General features: G+C 35.0%; 1 protein-coding gene across 1 annotated transcript in view; it reads right to left on the bottom strand.

The window, feature by feature from the left end:
- NAALADL2 (N-acetylated alpha-linked acidic dipeptidase like 2) overlaps positions 1-24,729 on the bottom strand; it is a 979,587-nt gene that overhangs the window by 158,727 nt on the left and 796,131 nt on the right. The window contains exon 11 of the mRNA XM_051983192.1: positions 20,789-20,884. Coding sequence (XP_051839152.1) covers positions 20,789-20,884 — 96 coding nt within the window. The remainder of the gene's footprint in view (positions 1-20,788; positions 20,885-24,729) is intronic.

Genomic DNA, 24,729 nt, shown 5'->3' with positions numbered 1-24,729 from the left:
CAGAAGGAATCTTAGAAGACATTTCATGCAACCTCGTCATTTTACATCGGAGGAAACTGAGGAACAATGTCCAAAGTTACAGGGAGTGGATTCAGGACCTGAGCTCAGGTCATCTTATTCTCTTGTTAATGCACTTAGTACCATATAACACCGTTGGCTTCTACTACACTAGACTGAAACTCAGTAAATTGTATGAGACTGCAGAGCTCTGGGATTGCAAGGATAGAAAGACCATACCCCAATGCTTTTCTTTTTATATTGACTTCCACAGTTCTTTCAAGTGAAAAAAAATGAATTGAACAGTTGAATGATCAAATCTATGACTTCAACAATGATGGTCCTGAACTTTGATACTAGAGAAGGTGAAGTTAAAAGAATATGAACCATTTCTGGTAGCAGAAAAGAAAGAAATGCATCACTTAAGGCATACCTGCTGTTCCGGACCATCTGCAGATAAAAGAATATTATCTTTTCCTCACAAGCTTCCAACTCACTAATTATACACAAACAATAAGAATCATGCTTTTGCCAAGTGAATTATCTCTGCAGCCAGTAGCAACTTCTTTCTGGCAGAACTGACATGGAGAATGGATTCAATGTTTTACGAAAAGGTAAAAAAAAAAAAATACTCCTTTCTGGCTATATCATATTCACAAATTAAGGAAATGAAACTAGTTTCCAAAAGGGACAGCTGAAGATGTAAAATGAGAAGAAGCCAACTAACCTTGGGCAAAGTATTTGATTCTTTCTATTAGAAAGCCAAGGATTAACCTCATTCTTTAAAGTGTTGGATTTCAAAAAGAGGAAAAGGACACTTTCTTTTTATAAACCAAAAAGCTTTCGTGAAATGCAATAAAGCTTGAAACATGATGGATTTGAAAGAGATGATCATGGATATAAAGGAAGTTCTCAGGGGTGTGCATGGCTAGGGAAAGGTATCCAAGTGCTAAGAAGAGCAAACACCCGATGCTAGTGGGTGGTGGTTATTTCCTAACAAATACAAGCGTCTTTAAAATTTAAAGGGATATTGGCTGTTTTTCAAACTAAGCTGCTGTGAGGCAATCTTCTTGATTCAACAATGATTAAAAATATGGAAAGAAAGCTATGAGAAAAGTAATTATTGAAAGTGAGGAATGTTGTTCATGATTTTTTTTACTAATAAAAACATATTATTTGTATTTTATCTTCCAATCACTTAGCTTATGAATTCAAAATATGGACAGTCTTGGATTTAAAAAAAATGTGTAAAATAACCAAGGAGACTGATGATCTCATTCTGAGGCTGAAATATCTCATCTCTTAAAGGTTTAAAAATGATGTGCTGCTAAGAATATAAGACCAGGTCAGGGAAGCGGTGGCTCTGTCACTACAAATCTAGGTGACATTGGACAGATCATGTCCAAATCCAGACTCATCTAGTCTATTTGACTATTTCTTCTATCTCTTTATCTGGATCATTATTCACACCCTCCCTCTCAGCTGTGAGTCTACCTCAAGGGTTTGTTCTGCCTCCGGTTCTCTGTTTTATCCTTTCTCCCTTTCCAGTTTTATAGGCAATCATGGGCTTAAAAGCTTTCCCCCCTTTTTTGTACTGCTAAACTTCCCAAGATATCTTAGGGTTTACTGACTAGGTTTTTTTCTTAAGGACCAGGCCTTAAACCAAAATGAATCTGATTCTAATTGGCCATCAATAGGCTCTACACTCTTTGGGTCCAGATTGAATGTAAATTGCAGCCATTTCTGCTTTTGCCAGAAACCCTGAGAATCCTCCCCCTTCTACATTCATTTATTTATTTAGACTTCTTAGGACTAGGTGAAATAAGAGATTCTTTGCCTCAATTGCTACCTAGTCTTAATCACAGAATGGGTCCAGCCTCAGTCAAACTGAGACCTGTTGAAGAACTTAACTTAAAAAGGCCAAAGTCTTCCATTTCATCCAGAGCCAATTCCAGTTTTCCAAATCTCTATTTGGCCACTGGACCCAGATGGTTCTGGAGGGGAAAGTGAGGCAGTGACCTTGCACAGCTCTCCCTCCCTCTAATTTACTTGCATGTCATGGCATTACCTCCCTGATGCCATGATCCTCTTCCCATTTTACAGATGAAATAATTGAGGCTAAGAGAGATTAAGTGACTTGTTCAGGAACATAGCTATTAAGTGTCTTGATTCCCAAGTCTTCTTTTCTCTAAGTCCAGAATTCTGGGCACCTCCTTCCAAATCATAGGTTTAATTCTATCATTCTTCTGCCCAAGAAGTTTCAATAATTTCCTGTTGCCTCTAGTAACTTTTTAGCATTTAAAAATATTATAATCTGATGCTCAGCTATGTCCCCGTACATAGCATATATTCTTCCAATTATCATACACTTCAGTACAGCCAGATTGACCTACTGTAATTTCTTTTCCCCTTCTCCTTCCTTTTATAGTAATCTCTCTCTCTTACCTGGCACTCATCCTCTCCTCAACTCTACTTTTTAGAACTTTCCTTCAAACTCATCCCTTCCTGAATGAGATCCTGCCTCATCTTTGGTTTACACATCTATAAAACATCAACAATAATAATTATACTAACTATATCATAGGTTTGATATTGAGAAAGTGCTAAACTAAAGGCCATAGAAATACAAGCCATTGTTTCCAATCCCCTAAGGAAGCCAAATTGTAAGAAAGGAAAGCAATGGTACAGAATTCTAATGAAGACCTTTGAACAACATCGACCCAAGCAATAGAGAAGAGGATGTTGTGCCTCTTTTCCATCCCTCAGAAGAATAGATGCCTGGGTAACAGCTCAGTTTTTAAACTTGAATCAGCCCTGTGGACAAACGGTCAAAAGATTTCTCATTAGGCAGCTCTTTCTGGTACAAGACACCTTTGATTTGTGCATAAATTGGATATGAATGGGCCAGAGCTGTCCAAAGTCTTCAGCATCATTATTTCCTCCAGATTCATTGAAGCCCAGTGACAAGACAATGGTCAAGATGATGGATGATCTTCCAAGATCAATAACCCTGCTATGACTTTGTAGAAAGCCTTCAAGAGTTACTATAGCTGAACAATTAGTCACCTTTTGGTTTTTCAAGTTCTTCTTGTCCAATTCCTATTTTCCCAGTCTTCTTACATCTCCTTATACCTCACAACTTTACGACCCAGCGACACTGCAGTCCTTGAACAAGATACTTCTGAATCCATGTATTTTCAGTGTTTTACCCCCACGCCTAGGTCCCTTTTTTCTGCTTGCTGGTTTTTCTGGCTTCCTGCAAATCTCAACTAAAATCATACCTTCTTCTAAAAACCTTGTTTCATTCTCCTTAAGGCCACTGTCCTCTCTCTGAGATTATCTCTGATTTATTCTCTGCGTATCTTGTTTGTACATAGTTGTTTGTTTTCTCTCCCATTATTTTGAGCTCCTTGAGATCAGGGGTTCCCCTCACCTCCCTTTTCTCTGCATCTTCAGAACTTAGCATAGTGCCTGGTACAAAGGAAGCACTTCATAAGCAATTACTGACTTGATTAGATCCTTGAGAACCATATAGGAATGAGTCTCATTATCTAAAGTGATTAAGCTTCATCATCATCCTGCTATCCCTGCTAGTAGATGGGGGCCTTATGAGATGAATCCTTTTAGAACTCAGGGTCTGTTCCTTTTATGACTTGCTGAGAAAATAATTTAAGTTATCCAATGTTAAGGATCATGCTTGGGTGAAAGGGCAGGTCAATTCTTCTAGCAGGGGTTCTCAAACTATGGCCCGCGGGCCAGATGCAGCAGCTGAGAACATTTATCCCCCTCATCCAGGGCTATTAAGTTTCTTTATTTAAAGGCCCACAAAACAAAGTTTTTGTTTTTACTATAATTTGGCCCTCCAACAGTCTAAGGGACAGTAAACTGGTCCCCTATTTAAAAAGTTTGAGGACCCCTATATCTAGAGCTTCTGCAGCTGTGGATTGTGACACTTGAGGGAGCTGCAGGGACAGCTTTACTGACAGGTATTGCTTGTGGACTGGGAATGAAATAAATTGGAGGCAGAGGGAAGAGGAGAGAGGTCAGACAATATAATACCCTCTCAGTGGGGAGGTCAGAGAACAGCAACTGCCTCTCAATCTCTTTGTATCATCATCATCCGCTCACAAGAAGAGATAACAATTTCAGGTACTGGTGTCTGAATTCTGGAAACCACAAGAGCAGCTTATAACACTCCAAGTAGAAGGGAGATCATGTGTTATCCTGGATAGACTTCTGAAGTCAGACTTGGGAAGGGAAGGGAACAAATATTATTAAAATCTTGTACTAAGTGCTGTATAAACATCATCTCATTTGATCCTTAAAACAACAGCTAGGATCCCTTCCTACTCTACATCTATGACATTTTTCTTCATACTACTTGCTCTCCAGGGTAATGTAAAATAAATCATTTCAACATTTTCAAAACTTCTGGGGGGTATTTCTTTCTATTTTCATTAGAATGTTGGATATAAGTATTTTAGGGAAAAAGGCACTGGATTAAAACTCTTTCAAAAAGAAAAGATTCATCATTGTGCTTCCGAAGGATCATTTATGCATGTTAAATTCATCCCATGTCAATCGGGTCATGACAAATGTCATAAGAGAGAGGGTAGAAGGGAAAAGAGAGAAGAAACATTCCCTTCTCTCGGCTAGAATGTTATTACAAAGCTCTGCTGGGTAGAGAGCAAATCCAGATGAAATCAAAGCTGTAGCTCAGTACTTTCACCTCTGATGGCTCCAAAGGAATGAGAGACAATAAGAACAGGCTCTAACAAGCAAGAGAAAAGAGAGCTGTTGGCTGGAGACCTCTTCTCTGCACTACTGTGCAACTGCTAGAACTGTCCTTGGTGGATAGTAACTTAAGTAAGTGATGCTTTGGCTAACATCTCTGGCGGAGATCTTACACTGACATCCTGCGCTCAACCTATATAGTATTTCACAAAGGCAAGGAAGTCAATATTAAAGTACACACACACACACACACACAAAAAAAACAAAACAAAAACAGTGTGGAGCCTGTCTAGCTCCCAATGACACATGCTAAGTTCTAAGTTATCAGAGCAAAAAAAAAATTAAAGGTATTAGTCCATTCTCCCACCTACTCTGACACACACAAATTCTGTCTATATCTACTGCTTCTTTGCCATTCCTTTCCTAAATCTAAAAAGAACAAAACAGAACTACAAGAAGTAAAATTCTATCAGTTTTTGATTTGAAGGGAATTGGAACCCTAGGAATTGTGAGCAAAAAATAAATAATGTGATGAAATGGAGCAGGACATAATTACTATGGTCTGGATAAGGTCAAGGCAGCTCCATATAGGATTGGACGCCAACAAGACCCACAAATCATTCATCAAGTACATATTTGCTCTTCCATTCTTTCAGAAAGTTTGTTGCTCCATGTTTATATAAGTTATATTTTTCCTTCCTTCTCTAATACTCCATTTTCCAAGCACTTAAAAGAAAATGCACAAAAGCATCAAACTCAAGATCCCAAAGATGGGTAGGAGATTAATAGGAAAGGCAGGGGTAGCTGGGTGGCACAGTGAATAGAGCACTGGCCCTTGAATCAGAATCTGAAATTAAAATCTGGTCTCAGACACTTACTACCTGTGTCATCCTTGGTAAGTTGCTTAACTCTGCCTCAGTTTCCTCATCTGTAAAATTAGCTGAAAAAGGAAATGGCAAACCTTTCTAGTATCTGCCAAGAAAGTCAGAAATGGGGTCATGAAGAGTCAGATACAACTGAAAAACAATTTAATAACAATAAGAAGTTGGAATGTGAGCATTCCTGAAAGAAAAATCTTCATGAACTTTTTCAAAAAATAATGAAGGACATGCCAAGGGAGGGAAGAAGGGAGGGAGGCAAGGAAGGCTCACAATGAGAAACTGAGCTCAGACGATCCTGAATGTCTACTATTTCTGTATTTCATGGCAGTTTCCATGAGAACCTGTTCCAATTGTTCATGATGACATGAATGTATTCCTTAAAATTTCTTCACTCAATGAGGCTAATCATCAAAAAATGACTATTAGCTAACAGATGTTTAGAACACCATAACTCAAGAACAAACTTCAACATGGAGAGGAAGCCATCAGTACCTCTAGAAGAAGCATTCACATCTATAAAATCATGATACCTTTAAGTATTGAAATATTTAAATTGACAAAATCCAATTTGTGGGTTCTAGTCCCCTTTCAGAGTCACAGAACTTGAATTGGAAGGAAACTCTGAAGTTATGTAACTTAACTCACACACGAATAAATATTCTCTCTTTATTATAGACAAGAAAGTGGTCATCTACTATTTCCATGAAGACCTCCAAAGGATATGACACCATCTCCCGAGACAGCTTAGGATAGTTCTAATTGTTATGAAGTTTGCCTAAATTTGTCCATTTATTTCTCCTCATTGCTTCTAATCTTGCTGTCTGGAAACCGAAAGGAAGAAGTATTTATTAAGTATCTACTACTGGCCAGGAACCACGGTGAACATATAGAAATATCTCACAACCACCTTTGGAATTAGGTATTATTTTTATTAATTTTATTCATTTTATAGTTAAGGAAATTGAGATAAGGATAAGTGACTTGCTCAGGAACACACAGCTAGAAAGTATCAGAGACTGGATTTAAACTCTTCTTCCTGATTCTAGGCCCATTCCTCTATCCCCCATGACATGTATCTGCTCCTCAATCAAACTGATAGCAGAAGGAATCTAATTCTTACAAGCAATAGTTTTTTTTAAATATATGAAGATGGTATCAACTGAACTTTTTCCTCTTTATACTTAAGATGTCTGAGATCTTCATCTAATCCTCACATGACTTGAGGTTCTTCATTATCTTAGTCTACTTTTGAGGGTCTTGATGCTCATTGACATTAATGTCCTTACCGAATTAGGTGTCCAGAACTGATTAAATGATCTGGATATGGTTTGACACAGGGCATGGTCAGCAGTGCCATCCCCTCTTGATTCCTGGAAGCTACATCTCTCTTACTGGAGCTTCAACATAGGGCAGCCAAATTCTCCTGCTGATTCATTCCAATATTTCCATACCTAAATGTCTGGCTCATTCTTTTGCAGACAAACTGTTGAGCAAAGCAACTCTAGTTTACACTTCCATAGGATATTTAAACATAGGAGTTTAATTGTACTTTATACATCTATTATACTCTATTGACCTAAATATATTATACTCTATATACCTACACATATTTCCTATTTATTATCCAATTTGAGCGACTTTTGTTTGATCTACTCTGATCTCATTTTATATCTGGGGAAACTGAGGCTTAAAGATCTTAAATGACTTGCTTTGTTCAAATAATAATTGGAAGAACCAGGATTAGAACTCAGGACCTGAGAAAATAAACCTCAGATAGATGAAGATATCTGTCCATGATCACATTGCTATTAAATCTCAAGTCTTCTTTACTACAGCTCCAATGCTTAATTCACATTGTTGTACAGATCTTGTGAGGTGAATTGGAGGAAAGCAATGGAGACTAACAACTTGGCAAATTCTTTTGTTTTCCTTGCATGAGATAATCTTAATGCAAATCAGTGTAAGTAATTGTCCATTTACAATCTAAAAAAAAAAATTATCATCTACCAGAATAAGCATAGAGATGGTTCCTTATCAGGAAATTAAGTAGTAAAGACACTTATTAGTTGTGACCATAAATTTGTTATCCTTTATATTAAATTCAGTTGTAAGACTTTTGATTTATTCTTATTACATATCACCTTATTAAATTTGTCCCATGTATGAAGATCTTACTGTATTCTTATTATTTCCCAGATTGTAAACTACTTATTCTGTCCAGCTTTGGGTCATCTACAGCTTTGATAAGGAGATTCATTCAATTGTTTTCATTCATGTTGAACTCTTTTTGTCTCCATTTGGGGTTTTCTGGACAAAGATACTGGAGTGCTTTGCCATTTCCTTCTTCAATTCATTTTACAGATGAGGAAACTGAGGCAAACAAGGTACTCAGGGTCACATAGCTAGTAAATCTTCTGGACTCCAAACCTAGCACTTTATCCACTTTACCACTTAGTTTCCTGATAAGGAATAATCCATACTTTTATTCTGGTAGATAATATATATGTTTAGAATGTAAATGGATAGATACTTACGTTAATTTTTAACATGTGATTTGTATTAAAATTGTAACTTGACTAACACAACAATGTAACTTGGTCTTCTTCGAGAACAAAGAATAACAATCAACCAATAACCAAACTTGGAATCATAACAGCTTTAAGTGTAAACCTCTATGCATCCCACCATTTAGCTTTCTCTCCATAATAATTTAATAATTCCTGGAATGGCCTGCTCATATGAGTTTTGTAAAGCTTGACTCATATATGTATCAATTATGGGGAAGGAATAATTCTTCATTTCTAACCCCTCTTCTTCCCTGATCAGCTTTTCCAATTACTAATCATTTTTATTCAGGGCTAGTTTGTTGAGAATGGTTGTGAGAATTCCAGAAAAGTGGTGAAAATTTCTTTTTCAAAAAAAGCATTAGTCTTCTAGCTTGAGCTAGAGATAACAAGCCTTAAGCTGAGCATTAGTCAACCAAAGGGTCACTCATATCAGCCTGTCCAAAGAAGTTAGCTGAAACATATAATTATAGTTCAAAAGAGCAACTTTGGTCATGTTTTCCTATGAGATTTGAGCAGTTAAACAGGCATAAAAATTAAATGTAAAAGCAATCTTTAAAATTAATTAAAATGAGATGATTTGTGTGGAAATCAATAAAGGTTAATGGGAGCACAAGAATACTAAAATACCCATCAGATCTCAGTAAATGGAATGACACAAAGAAAAACTCCTTCACTGAGATAAGTTTTTTATAGATGAAAAACACTTATATGTACACATAAACTTGCATGCTGGTCTCAAAAGAATCAACTATTTCCTATTTTGACTCAATGATAGCTCACATCACTGATTTCAAAGAAACAAAGAATTTTAAGAGTGGATAGAAATCTTCATGGTCATCTAGTTACTCTAAATCAACTAAATTCCTGATGAAGGGAAGTCATTTCTTGTTTAAAGGTCTCCTCAGAGAGGGCAATGAAAGCTTCCTAAGACAGTACACTTTTGGATATTGATAGTTGTGAGGAAGTTTTGCTCCCTATTAAACCTCATTTTGCTATTTTATCTTTTTGTAGTCTATTTATGGAATTAAGTCTTTGAGCCACTTCCCAAGTATCTCAACATCATTTTAATATGTTTCCAAATGTAAACTTGGATTTCTTCCTCTGCCTTCTCTGATTGTTAGATGGGTTTTTCCTTCATCTTATTAGAACTTGGCCTCTATGTCACTTCTCAACCATTTTAACACTAGCCTTTCTATCTCTTCAAGGTTTTTATGTGTGTTGTCCTCCTGCATTTGCCCTTGCAGGCAAGATTTGTTTTGCTTCCTTGTATTTATATCCCTAGTGTTTAAGCACAGTGCCTGGTACATGGCAAGTATTTAATTAATTTTCATTCTTTCTATCTGTCTATCCATCCATCCATCCATTCTAATGTAGCTACCTATCCATTCAATCTAATCTGATTCCTTTATCTACCTATTATCTATCTGTGATTCTACCTATCCATCCTATTGTATGTATGTATGTATGTATCAGAGACAGGATGACATGAAAAATTGTGAGCCAATCTCAAGGTCAAGAAGCCCCTCAAATACTGTCTCAGATGCCACAGGACCATAAGTAAGTAAGTTATCTAGTGCTCCTAAAAAAGTTGTAAATTGTCAACTACTTGCCTACTTGACTTGATAAGAGTGAGATCTCTCACCAGGATTTTCCCACAACACTGAAATCACAGATCTGATATGATGTATGTGTGCCATATATCCATGCATATATATAGATAGATAGATAGATACATAGATATGGATATAATCAGATAACCACACATTTATAACATATATTTATTATACAAATATATATTTCATCTTTGAGATCTTTAAAAAAAGCTAACCAAAAAAAAAAAAACTCTACTAAACTTGCTTTAAAGACATATAAGGGAGCTTTTGCTCCCTGAAAAGCTACCATTTTTCCTTATAGGCACATACAAGATTTAAATCACAAGTTATTGTGTCAAACAAGGTCTTCCTAGAAATCCAGTTACTACTTTCTTTGCTTAAAGTCTAAGCAAAAATATAAGTTTTCATGGTCTATATTAAAGTGTCTTCTCCCTGCAAGTGCTCTTTTAAAAAAGGACTCAATTCACACATAGTATAGGCTGGAGACACATATTAATTTAGTTTTCTGCACTGCCAATATTTTCTATAACATTAATCCATAGCCATAGATTAGAAGTTTATTATGCTCCATGATTTTTTTCTACTGATTCACTTGAAACTTGCTTATATACTCCTTCAACAAGCAAAACAATAATCTTTTCTATTTTTAGGGCCTTTCCACTAAAGTCCTTTCACATAGATTATTCCATTCACTTTCACAGACTTTATACAAAACAAGAATTCTTTCTGGGACACCAAAAAACTTCTCTTCATTATTAAAAAAAAAATCATTCTTAGTAGTCTATTCCTATTTCTGAAATTCAAAGAAGGGCAAGAACACTGACCTTGACTTTATGACCTCAAATTCTCAAGCACAAACTAGGTTTACACAAGATCCAATATTAGGTTCAAGATAGCCAGCTCATAAGAGAGCCTGGGACACTGGAAAAAAAGAAGATGACTAGGAGTCAGAGACAGATGTAAGTTCAAATCCTACTGCCAGTGTTTGGATAGAAGGAATGTGTTTTGTTTCCTTAATGTATAATATGAATGTTCAGATTTGCTTTGCATTTAACCTGTGTTTATTGAGCGTGGGAACATGTAATATTTATTCAGCAGAAGAAAAAGTCCTTGAGAAGAGGGACTCTTTTGTATTTACATTTATATTTCTACATTACCTAACACATAGTAGGTACTTAATAAAAGATGAAAATGTGGATTATACTGGATAGATCTAATATATTTCTAAGTCTATTAGATTAGTAATCTGTTCTTTGAGTTTAGAGTTTATAAGTATAACCAGTTATTTTGAAATCAGCTCTGAGGGTTCTACCATAATTTTCTCTTCATCCTTCCCCAGGCTCCAGGAGCTCAACAATTTCTCACATAATCACTGTTAGAAACACTGATTCTTCTCTGAACCAATTACCAGTCAAACCAGTCAGTTGGTTCTACTGCAAAAGGCTGTTTCCTGCCAAACCAAAATCAATACTGTCAACCATCAATTATCTGTCCTAATGGAGGAGAGCAATGCCCTTGATAATCAAAAAATCATTTCTATTTAGTTTTGGAAATAGTATATACGCACACTGGATTATGGGTAGGTATGAAGTGCAATAAATATACTTTGGTCACTCCTTGCTCAAGGAACTTACCCTTCTCAAAGTTAAGAACAAAGACAATCAGCCAAATCCAAAAAGAGAAACTAGTGGAATAGAAATATTTTTTTTCCAAGCTTATGCCTAAGGTAAGAAGGAAAGAAAAAAAAAAGGAGAGGGGAAAAAGGGAGAGGGAGAAGAGAAGGAATAATCTAAGAAGTCTTTTTTGTGGATGATGAATAATAAAAGTTGACACCTATATTTTTTCAAATGCTTTACATTTTAAAATCTCATTTAGTCCTCACAACAATTTCTGAGAAATCATTGGTCTTATTTTAAAGGTGAAGAAATTAAGGCACAGAATAGGAAAACGATTTGTCCATGATTACAGAGCTAGAAAATATTCAATCAGTCAATTCACAAACATTTAATTACGTGATGACTTGGTGCTTTTTGCTTTACTAAGAACTAAGATACAAAAGAAAAAGAAAGAAAGAAAGAAAAAGATAAAAAGCAAACAAACACACACACACACAAAAACAGCCAGGATTCAAATCCTATTTGGGAGATGCCCGAGGTTGAGGAGGTTTCAAATACAAAGTCTTTTCTGCTAACCATAACCTAAGTTTAGGACTTATTGGCTCAAAATTCCAGAGGGCCTCCTTCAAACCTCCATTTTCTTAAATTCTTTTATGAGTAGCAGGGCCTAAGTGGAATCAGTCAACATAAAGATACAGGGTAGGACAGTCCTTGCCTAGAGGCCTCCAGGATAATCAATAAAGGAAATAATCCAATTAAAATAATAAAGAGTTGGTGGTATAGAGCTATATTATTGAAATGCCTACCATTATTGACATTTCAACTTTATGGTCATTAAAGTTTGAAGTTAGAATTTCATAGGCTCCCTGATAATGTCATTACCAGAGGAAACTTTGGCACTCATAGTACCTAAGCAAGACAAATATTTCAATATACATGTTGCCCTTTTCACACTAGCCACAGTTCACGTTTATTGTTCAATCTTTGGCATTCGGTACATGGAAAACAACTTGTCTTATCTGTATATGGCATTTAAACTTTTCATGATAAATATATACCTGCAACTGGCTTAAGTCAAAGAATCAAGAATCAAAACCCTATTGTATTTCTTTTTGATCTTAGGCAAATCATTAATGACTCTGTGCCTCTGTTTTCTCATCTGTAAAATGGGGGTGGGGGGGTAAGCCAGAGATGTGCTTTAATCTTCAAACCCAAGCCTCCAAGGAAGAGGAAACAAAGAGGTATATGAATTCTTTTGGTCTTGCTTTTAACTGAGGGATAAAATGGCTCAAGTGTTGGGGGGCGGGGGAAGAGAAAATGGTGGTCCTACTTACTCCCTCTCCCTTCCTTCTAACATGTGACTGGTCTCTAATTCTAATATAAAGTCTTCTTATTTAGCTAAAGACAGTATCTTACTGATCTAATTTTATTTTTCCTAATTACCTGTATTTGACTCAGTCTTTTTTATTTCCTAGTATGCCTTTACTCTGACTGTGAGGGTGAGGAAAATTCTAAGAGCCACAGGAGACAATGACCTTTCCACTACAAGGTTGGGATCTGAACGCTCCAGTCCATTTTCAGAGAATTTTCACTCTAGCTGGAGGTATAATAACATGCCATTCATGTGTTCAATTATTTTATACCCAAGCACATTATTACTAGAAATTTGGAGTCTTAAAATCTGCCTCAACAGACCTGAGTCTAAGAAAGGGTTATACTATGAACCATTGCATAAAATTATTAATATAATGCTCAGTGTCAGAATTGCAGAAACAAAAGCTTAAATTCTGACAGCTTTTCTAGTGTCATAGAGAAAAACATGCCAAGTTTAAGATTAAAACATAATTAATGATACTGGTCTTGTTTCCAAAACTCACAGGCATAGATCAAAGTAATTAGGTAAATCTCAGAGTTGTAAATTGTTAATAAAATGATGGCTAGTTAAATCATCCTTGTTATTATCAATAATCAGATGAATATAATAGTTTCATATCTAATTTTTAAACAATAATTCATCTTTACAAATGGAGAAGAAAAGACATCTCTACATCTCTATTCTCTTCAACTCTCTAATTGTCCACCCAGGAAAATTTTTTGTCTTTTTTTCTTCTACCAATTCTCATCCCCTACTGATGATGGCTACTTTCTGGAATACTAGAATTCAGCAAAAGTTCTGACCGTGTTTCATTTCATTTCCAAATTGTCAGGTTACTTCCTCCATAGTTTAGGAGCTTCTCATTTCAGCTGCCCAGTTCTAGATTCAGGTGCTTTGATTTAATATTAACCATATTAGAGATAAAAATGATATATTTAAAATATTCCTTAATATAGAATAACAATAAATCCATTACATATTAATATGAATAACAATTTGTTTTATTTTATTCTTGCCAACTTTAATCAATTGTTTTGTTTTTCTGGTTATACATGTATATTAACTTTTTAAATACACATTTCATGTTTTGTTTTTTAAAACCTTACATTTTCTAAAACAATGATTTAGTGAAAAAAGTGTGGTTATTTTTCATATCTTTACAGATGTCTTTAATGTCTGACTTAATAGAAAACATCTGGGTTCTCATATCTGCTTCTGCCTCTAATCCGTTGCAATGTCACTTTGGTTGAAGTGAAGTATAGAAATTCTGACTTAAATATGTGGTTGGAAATAAGAAGAATATTTTAATTGGTAAATAACTTCTCAGTATTACTATGAAAGTAATTTTGATCCCATTGCTCCCCAAAGGAGTCTCAGTAATCTCAAGAGTCATCGGACTACATTTTGAAAAGGAATCACTTTCCTGTACCAATGAGCTGATAGAGATTCACTTTTTTCCCCCTCTCATCAACTTAGAACTGTGCCTCATAAAACAGAGGCTTAGTAATTATGTACTGAAGTGCATCAAATCTCAATTTAATATGATGAAACAATTTCACTTTTGAACATATATCCATTCTACCTTAAAGAACATATTGGGTATATCATTTGAGAAAACCATTGCATAATTCAAATGGGGTTAAGAACTAATTGCTAAGAAAAATGTTAGTAATTTAAGTCATATTTTCTCTATCACATCAACAACTGAAAATATGGATATTAAAGATTTATGACAATGGAATATTTAGAATTTCTGGGAAAAGAGTAGCCACACTTATAGAACAAAAGCAATCAATAAGGGTTTCTCAAGGGGTGGTAGTTGGAACAAGGAAACATATATTTATTATGGCAAATCTATATCAGTGACTGAAGTGTATCCTCTAACTCCCTGGAAGCTTACCCATTATCTTGGATGACCTTTTTTCATGGTGGCACTGAGTGATGTTTTCAGAACATCTAAGTAGAGAAATCCAATATCTTTATACCTAATTCTATAGGGCCATCCAAATCCTTCCATTTTGCTTTGTTGCAGTGAGTGCTGACCAATGGAAACTTGGAAACATTTTTTGCTCTGCAGTTTATTTCAAAGGTCTTTCTTGTAAACCCTAACCCTGGGCTATCTAGAGCTAATTTTCTATCTTTGTCTTGCTGTGTTCTCTATCTCTGTTATTTCCTAAGCACTTTGAAAGAGGGAAAGGGCATAAGTTCATAGAAGAAAAAAAATTTTAAAACCCTTTTTTTTCTTTTCAAAATGAAAAATTATAACTCCAGTTGATAGAATGCTGGATTTAAATTTGTGAAAGCTGAGTATGAATCCTGGCTGATAGGCTGTTTGTGACCCTGGCAACTCAGCTAACTTTTCTTTCTATGTAAAATGAAAATAACAGTATTGTTTTACCTTCCCCATACTGCTGTTGTGAGGAAAGCACTTTCTAAGGATTTGTTTTTGTCACCCTGTCGAAGTATACATGTGTGAAGAATATATATAAGAGAGAGAGAGAAGAGAGAGAGAAGGAACACCATAAATTGAATAATCTCCATAGATTCCCACTTTTATCAAGAAAAAGACTAAAGGTTACTGTTTTATATAGGAGACCTTTGTTTATTAGCTCTGTGCCCTTAAGCAAACCTTGATCTTTACAGATTGTGCTTCTTGTATAGCATTTTATAAACTATAAAGCACCATGTATATATAATCGCTGAAATTACTTCCAATTTATGTGTATACATGTGTGTACACATATGTGCACATATACACTGTGTACATGTTTATAACATGCATGGTTGAATAATTTTTTAAACAATTGTTTTGCCCTCCACTAGAATATGAGCTTTAAGAAAGCAAGATTGTTTTTGCCTTTCTATACAGCCCAATGCTTAACTCAGTGAAGCACCTAAAAAGAACTTTTTAATGAATGTTTGTTGACTGACTTATTGACTATGTGAGTTCCAGCCTGGCATTTCAAACCCTCTGGAATCTGACTCCCACCTGCCTTTCTCTTCTTATTTCATGGGGGCTTCTCTTTAACCACTCTCCATTTCAATCACCCAGGCTGGTTATAAATGTACATGATGTTCTTTCCCCTGCCTTTGTAGAATCAGACTGTAGGGTATGGAACACCCAATCCCAAACTTCTGCCTAGTGGAATCAGTTCCTCTCTTTAAAAATACAGCTCAGAGGAGCAGCAAAGTGGCACAGTGGATAGGATCTGAGTTCAAATCCAGCCTCAGACACTTACTAGCTATGACTCCAGACAAGTCACTTAATCCTGATCACCTATACACACAGAAAGAGGGACAGGAAGAGGGAAAGGGAGAGGAGAGGGAGAGCGAAAACTCAGGTCTTATAAACATGGTCTTTATGAATCTCCTTAAATATTAGCACTTTCTCTTTTGAAATTACTTTGTATCCTTTTCTATATACACTGTGAACATAGTTTAAGTAAAATCTAAACTCATTTTATCTCGTCTTTCTATTTCTAGAGCCAATCATATAAATATATGCTTGATAAGTATCCCCTTTGTTGTTGAATTGAAAGAATTTGATTTTGCTTGTAAAAGTTGTCCAGCAGAAACAGTGATCACAGTATTGTCCACTCAAAAACATTTCTAGTGCTTCCCATTTTCACAAACGTTGAAAAATCTCTCCCAAGGAATGAATAGTTATACAACAGCGTGTGCTTACACAATTCATTCTCTTACTCGTTCCTATCTTTGTATCCAGAAATAACATTTTGTAATATTTTGTCAAAATTGAGGAATGATTATATTGATTATTAACTTCTATTTTAAAAATAAAGGAAGATTCCCTTGACAGCCTCCCTTTGGGTAATAATGGGCTCATGAGCACTAAAAAGGAATTAATAGTAAAAAATATATCTTTAGAAATGATAATATTAGTGGTACATAATAAGCTGAATCTCTTTAGGCAAGAAAAAATATATAGCTGGTAATATCTATAATTGCAGTAAAGGAAGTCTTTGAATTTAATTATACATATATGAAGAAAAAACCTACAGTTACCCCTCTCCCACTAAAAATACCAATGGGTATGTTTCAATAGCCTATCATCTGCCTTGAATAGCTCCAACTAACATCCATTATTATAAACAAATGAACATTCATAACGAGTATTTGTTTTTTACTAGTGTAGCACTTCATTAAAACATTCAGAACAGCTTTAAGTGTAGATATTCTACATCTAGTAACAATAATTTAATATAGCAGGGGAACAGAGATCTCCAGTGCTTTATAAATAAAAACTAAAGCTAGAAAAAATAATGATAAGGTAAATAATAAAATATAAAATAAAACTAGAAATCTGCACCAATATTTTACATCTATATATGCATAGATGCACACATGTACATGAATATGCTTATACATGTGATTATACATACATGGGGATAAGGATGAGATTGAGATTTCCATGGTATGGAGAACTCCCCAGTGAGAAAATGCCCTCTAACAATGCAGTCCCAAAGAATGTTGAGAAATTAAATGAGTGTGTTATGTACGTGCATCAGATATAGATACAAAGAAATATTCATATCTATGTTAATGGTTATATATAGCTCTAAAATATACATATGGGAATACGTGTATACATTTATTGGAAGCAGCTGGATGGCTTCAAGGATAGAGTACTAGGTCTGGAGCAAGGAAGATTTGAGTTAAAATTTAGTCTCAGAGACATGCTAGCTGTGTAATCCCTGTGCAGTCACTTATTCTCCGTTTTCCTTAATCCACAGAGAAGGAAATGACAAATTACTGCAGTTTCTTTGCCAAGAAAATCCCATGGACAGTATTGGTGGTCTGTGGTCCACTGCATCAGGAAGACTGAATGATGCAATTGAATAACAATACACATACTACACATACACACACCGCACACACACACACAGGCAATGACATAACAGAATGAGGGAGAACCTGGAGACTAACTATACTTAGTAACCTGATAAGATGGTAGAGAACAGAATTTATAAGGCCTTAAACAAGGGCAGGGACCAAACAAATGGTAAGAAGAGGATTAGTAGTAAGAGAGATTGAAAAATCCATCAATTTTCTGTTTTCTTTCAACAAGAGTTTATCAAACATCTATTGTACATTAGATATTGTGCTATGATATATATGCATACACACATGTATATATGTACATACATGCATAGAATATATATATATATATATATATCATAATCTCTGCATTAAGCAATTATAGTATTTGTTTTCTTGAGATGCATGAGAAATTCTCCATGATCTCAGTTACAAAATCACATGAGAATGAATCTAAGCAAAATCAAATCTACTCATTCACATTGCCAATTGTACCTCAATTTCCTGGGCATGTAGTAAAGAAATGCACCAGAAATTCTATCAGCCTCAAGAATACAAGTGATCTTTGAAAAATTAAACTTATTGTCTTTCCCCCTAAACCCTCCCTTTCTTGATTACTATAGAAGGAAATATCATGCTTTCAGTACCCCAACCTCCTCATAACCTAGGTAGCATCCTCAACTTTTAAGGTCTCAGATCCTGTTTTCAAACTGTTGCTAAGATCTGTTGATTTTACCTTCATAACATATCTCATATATACCTCCTTCTCTTTGATTCTATTATCTTGGTATAGGTTCTCATTATCTCACACCTGGATTATTGCAAAATAGTGCTAGTGGGATTACCTGCCATAAAGCTCTCCTGATTCCAACCCATCTTCTATTCGGCCACCAGAATGATGTTCCTAAAGTTCTTATCCAATCATGTTACCCCTCTTTTCCTTCCTCGACAAACTTATTTTCTATTTCTCTTTTATGAGTTTGTATATATTTGTTTGCCAGTTGGTCTTCTTGAGGGCAGGGAATAGCTTTTGCCTCTTGTATTCTCAGTGTTTAGAATTGTGTCTGGGGCATGTCAGACTTTTCTATTGTTTGACTGACTGATTTTAGAGTAGAAAGAATACTGTCTAAAGTGAAAGGTCAGAGACTAGGATGCTGACCATGATTTTCTTTGTTCTTTCTTTCCTCAATCTACTTTTAGATCAAAAATGGGATAACAATGATAATAGTATTGACAGCTGCAATGATGAAGATCCTTTCTGATATTCCCTTTGAAAGAATAATGTAAAACTTACTTTTCTCTAAAAAGAGAAAGAATAATATGGAAATAAAGTAAGGTCATAAAGGGAAATTTTGAATAGAATGAGGCCCTCTGCTGGTTTCCATGACCATCTTTTTATATAAATTGGATTTTGCCTCAATCTATGTATTAATATGCAGTGGTAATATGTAATATATAACATTATTTATCATATTTATATTGCATTGTTATATTTTATGTGTGTGTAAGTATTTTGAATTCCAATGGAGAAATACTATAGATTCAGTGTCTATTTACTGCAAGATTAATTTTCTAAAAGCATAGCTCTGATCACAGTCTTTTTCAAACACCAAACTATAAATTGTTCTCAATTATCTTAATTAATTAATTAAGAGGATGAAGGTGAGATCCATCTGGAAAGATTATGAAAAAAGGAACATCCAGTTTTGGTTTAAAGATACTCTAGGAAGATAGAGACCTCTCTCAAGGCAGCTCAATGCACTTTTATCAGCTCTAATTATTAGAAAATTTTCCTTCTACTGAATTTTAATCTCCCTCTCAGCAGCTTCCACGGACTATTATTAGTTCTGCCATATAGAGAAAAGCAGAATAAGTCCAGTACCTTGTGAACTTGATAACCTGTCAAATATCTGAAGACATGTTTCTTGCCCCATACCCAACTTTTCTCCGGCTAAACAAGGGGGAGTTGCTTTGAGAGACTGATCCTCCTTAAAGTCTCCATCCCTTTTCTTCCCAAATTCACTACCGACAATTCTACCTATTTTAATCATAAAGTGACAGGGTTCAGGGACTGATGTTCCAACTAGTATTTTGTTTATTTATCTCCAATAAATGACCTGGGTCAGATTCTATGATGCCAGGAAGGAACAATTGTTCTTTTGCAAGAGGAGGTAGGTAGAGAGGAAAATAACACTTTTCAAATAGATGCAGCTCGAGTTGTCCTTCAGCAACTTTATACTATACCAACCCACTGTCACTGGTGCAGTGATGAATTACACCTTTTGGCAACCACACAGAGCCTCATTTGTAACTTTCTTTGGGTTCTATGAATTACATCAAAAAGATAAATGCCAGGATAAATTCAAACCTTTAAAAAACAAAACAAAGCAAAACTACTACAAGAAGAAAATGCAGCAACAGAAGAAACAAGCAATCCAACAAATGCTCAAGCACAAGGTTAAGTGAATAAAGTTCACAGCCTATGATGTGGGTTCAAATGACTTATTCAAAGGGCTTCCTTCTAACAAGGAAAGGTTTAAAATATAGAAGGGATGGATAGAGCCACATGAGGATCATTTTGTTTTGTTTTCTTATAACAAGGGACAGTTCATTCTGGGAAGAAGTGGAAAATAATTGATATAAAAACAAAAAATCCATAAAATTTTTTTATTGTACAAAATAAAATGTTGACATTATATAAATAGGAGAGGCCTCTAAGATACCTTCTTTGTAGCTGTGTATTAAAAACCCTTACTACAAGAGGGAAAGTTTATTTAGAATTTTGCCAATTAGTCAAAACTGCTTTCTGAATAAAGAGGCAATGACTAATAATTCAAGATAATAAAGACATACATAAGAGGGGATATAATTTATATCAACAAGCTATATAATCTTAGACAAATCACTTTCCCTTCTTCTACCTCAATTTCCACACCTACAGGAGTAGATGGAATATCTGGTGCCTCCTGGGTCTACAAGGCTCCATTTCAGATTGCATATGATTTCCCTTGCTGAAATAAGTATCTTTCAAAGAACATTTTAGCCATTTAGAAGAGTCAAATAGAATAAAAATATACTTTCCCATTCTTAAGTATCATCACTATCACAAATCAAAATGAAAGCTAAAAACAGCTTGGATAATTAATTAACAATTCTCTCTCACCCTTACCTTTGCAATAGTTTCATGAAGGTTGAAGAAAGGATCCAATTCTTCAATTTCTGCAAGCCGCACAGGAAAAAGGGCCTCAGAGAGAAAACTCGGACCCTGTGACAAATCAGAAGAGAAGTCTTTAAGACTCTTCATTGATTTTGTTCTTCAAGTGTATATTGGATTTCCTTTAAAGTTTCAAAAGAACTCTTAAGTATTTTAAGACTTTTTTTTTTTTTGCTGATTTTAGAACTTTATTTTACTGATCTAATTAACCCATTAAAATTATCTTCAAAAGAAAGATTCTTTTTGTAGAATTCTTGATGGCTATTAACAGTAACTTATTGGCCAAGAAGAAGGTTTGACTCACCTTTTTTTTTTTGGTCAAAGGCAATAATCCTTGACAGTTTCCCTTTTTCTTAGTAAAGATATGTATGCTGTATCTGCTACCTTTGGTACAAAGGCAATAGTCAGGATCTCTCATGTGTCTTAAATCTATAATATAGTGGGTTTTAAGGACTAAAAAACCAAGAATAGTATGAAAAATTTGATATAAAAATGATGCCTGAATACAAAACACCCAGATGGAGGAAAAAAAAATAAATTAAATTCTGGTCATTGTCAAAGTAAACTTGATACAAAAAGTAAAAAAAAAAAAAATTAAAATTAAAAAAAAAACATCTTTTTTTCATTGTCAGCAAATGAATTGATATGTTGGCTGCCCAAAGGAACCATACCATAACAGATCACCCATGAATATTAAAATGGAAAAAAAATTGATTAGTGAGCGAGCAAACACATTATTTTATGCATAATGAGATAGACCAAGAATCAAAGTATCCCTATGGACTGAAAAAGAAAAAAAATTACAAAAAAGAAGAAAACTCAAAGTTGCAGATTGCAATTCTCAGCAACCCAGGGAATTATTATTATTGAACAGTAATCAGGAATGACTGCTTTTTTAAGGAACCATTTTTCTCAATAGAGATCACATACTATTAGAATTAGAAAAAAAATTAGAGGTCTTATCTAATCCTCTTATTTTATAGATGATAATTTGAGTAGAAAGATTAATTGATGTGTCCAAGGTCACCCACAGATACTTCCTGGAAGAGTCAAGACTTGCCAGTCTATTTTAGTAAATAGATGAGCTTCATTTTTTTAAAGTAGTAGCCTCCATTTTAATGCAACAATTAATTGAATTAAGTGCTTTTAAAAGTTTGTTTTCAGAAAATAAAAAAGTAAATAATAGAACATAGCATATAATCTTTACTCTACTCCCAGCCCAGCTTTTTGATCTTTTGTGAGTGATCTCCTCCTGTATATACACATTACCACACCTGCCCTATTTCTTGTCACAAGTGACTAGATGGGGCAAATCTATATGAAAATGATTTGTAAGCTGAAGGTACTATAGAAGTCAGTAAAATACATAATTTTTGAAAGCAGGGTCTACCTTCATTTTTTTTTCTATATGCCTAGCATCAAACATAGTGCTTGCTCAATAAGGTACTTTATTATTGCTTATTGAATTGAATTAAATAAATTCAATTGTCATCGTTCTTCTTAAGCATCAACTATACGATCATAGGCCTCCAAAAAAAAAAAATTGATCCTCTCAGTGTTCTAGGTATCTCTCTAAGATTATGAGTTGGTACTACCGATTCAAGAGTTTCATCACTCACAGCTTCCAAGTCACCAATCGGATCCTAAGTATAAGCCCAGTCTCATCTTTATCTTCTAACAACAAAGTCAGAGACACATACATCCCCCTCTCCATATATATATATATATGTGTGTGTGTGTGTGTGTGTGTGTGTGTAAATATCTGGATATATATGTAGGTGTGTGTATACATATAGATTACATATATGTATTCATGCTACTATATATACATATATTTGAATTTTGAAAATATCCTTAAATTTCAAAATTCAGAAATCCAAATCAGATCCAATCCTGAAGGGCTTATGATGGAAGGATCCTCACCTTCAGTCATCATCTTTCTGAGAATATGCTGGTTGTAGTATCATGTTCATTTCTTTGGCAAAGCTTGACATTGTTGATTCTTTCATTTACTGCTTACACTTGCTTATCACAGTCATTTTAGTGCTATTAACTTTGATCATCCTGTTATTTGTGTCCTGTGAGAGCGTAGCACTGATGAGATGACTTAATATTCTAGTCTAGCCTATGCCAGGAAAGACCATGATCTGAGTCCACCTCAACAACACTCAATAGAAGTATAACTTTAACTCATCAATCAATCAACAAGCATTTTAAAAATAAGTTCAACAATGTGCTTTGTTAAATGGAGGGGGAAAGTTAAGAAAACAACCACAATACAATATTATAGAATCTATGAAAGAATAAATTTTACCTCAGAGAAAAGATATAAGACAGCATCTTCCCACTTCTGCAAGGGAGGAGCACTATGTGAATGGAATGCTGCTTATACTTAAAGACTTTTTCAATCGATTTGTTATTTTTATGGAACTCTTAATTTTTTTTCCATAAGGAATAGATCCCTTGGAGGGATGGGGTAAGAGTACCCTGCGGGAAGTAAATGATATGAAAATAATCCATAATAATACAATTTCACTTTATGAAAAAATGGGCATCAAACATTTTAATAGGACAATGCATTCTGTTCTTTTTCATAATCAAATCCATTCTATCATTCAATTTCCCCCCAAACAGATGAGGAAACTGTGGCTCAGAAAGCTTATGTTTTCCTTAAGGTCAGATAGCTCCCCTGCCTATGTCATTAAGCTATTATAAAGAAAATCCCTCATAAACCTAAAATAGACTTCATAGATAATGAATTACCATGTTATTTTTCATCTCCAAGGTCACATAGTTGGTTTGTATTTCATCTGGGATTCAATTCTAAGTTTCCTTATTTCCTATTAGCTCTTTCCCCTGCAACTAGCTAGGAAGAAGGAGATTGGGTGGCTGAGTTATATTCCAACAATTGCTTTGTGCATCCTGGGGGTGCTCTACTTACGAGCCAGAAATTAACTGCTGATTCTCACTTTGTTGATTTTCTGTGGAAATTTGGATATGATGGATGCTGGAAGGCAAAGCACTAAGCTTTTTCTGCCATGATTGAATCTCTTTAGCAATCATCTCCAATGAAGAGACACAAGTGATGTTTTCAAGGTAGAACTCTGTGCTTTCCTGTCCTCTGCCCTCCTTTCCTTCTACACAAAGGCTTCTTTTATAAACACCCTTCTTTGGAATCTACTGAAATGTAAACACGTGTGGGTTGTTCCCCGGTTGTTTCCAATTTTAATGATGGTATTTACCTATCTCAGTGGTTTGCACCTGTTTTCTTGAGTGGATGAATGCACACTGAGCCTAGGGTTCTGTATAATCTGTCATGGGAGTTGAAGGATAGATAGGCACCAAATTTCCTGAAGTTGCTTCTCTCCACTAATTAGAAATCAGAACAAAGATTCATAGACTGCTAGATTATCATCTTGTGAATGCCTTCTTTACAGACAACTAAACTGAGAACTATAAAGATCCAATGCCTTGGTAAAGGTCATAGGATCTTGGATTTATCACTGGAAGTCTCCGTAGAAATCAGTGAATTAATCTTCCATTTTTCAGAGGATGAAACTGCGTTTCAGAGGCTAGTCAAATGTCATTACAAGTGCTATGTATCTGAGACAGAATTTGAACCTAGGTTAGTGGAACAGAAGGAATTACCATACAGACCTCTTGATTCTGAAATTCTGATGATGGTGCTAATGGTGATGATAACAAATGATGGTAATAAAAATAATCTATCATTTTCAAGAGAAAAAGCATGCTATAGTGGTCAGAGAACTGGCTTCAGAGTCAGGAAGACCTGTTATACAATCTCTGTGTCCCAGGGCAAATTCCTATGATCCAGGCAAGTCTCTAAGTCTACAAGTACAGACTGTGACAGCAGCTAGGTAGCATGGTATATAGAA

This window comes from Antechinus flavipes, chromosome 3 (assembly GCF_016432865.1).
Source record: "Antechinus flavipes isolate AdamAnt ecotype Samford, QLD, Australia chromosome 3, AdamAnt_v2, whole genome shotgun sequence".
In the NCBI taxonomy this organism is placed as follows: Eukaryota; Metazoa; Chordata; class Mammalia; order Dasyuromorphia; family Dasyuridae; genus Antechinus; species Antechinus flavipes.
Note: the sequence above shows the minus strand (reverse complement) of the source record. Positions and strands in the feature narration are given on the sequence as shown.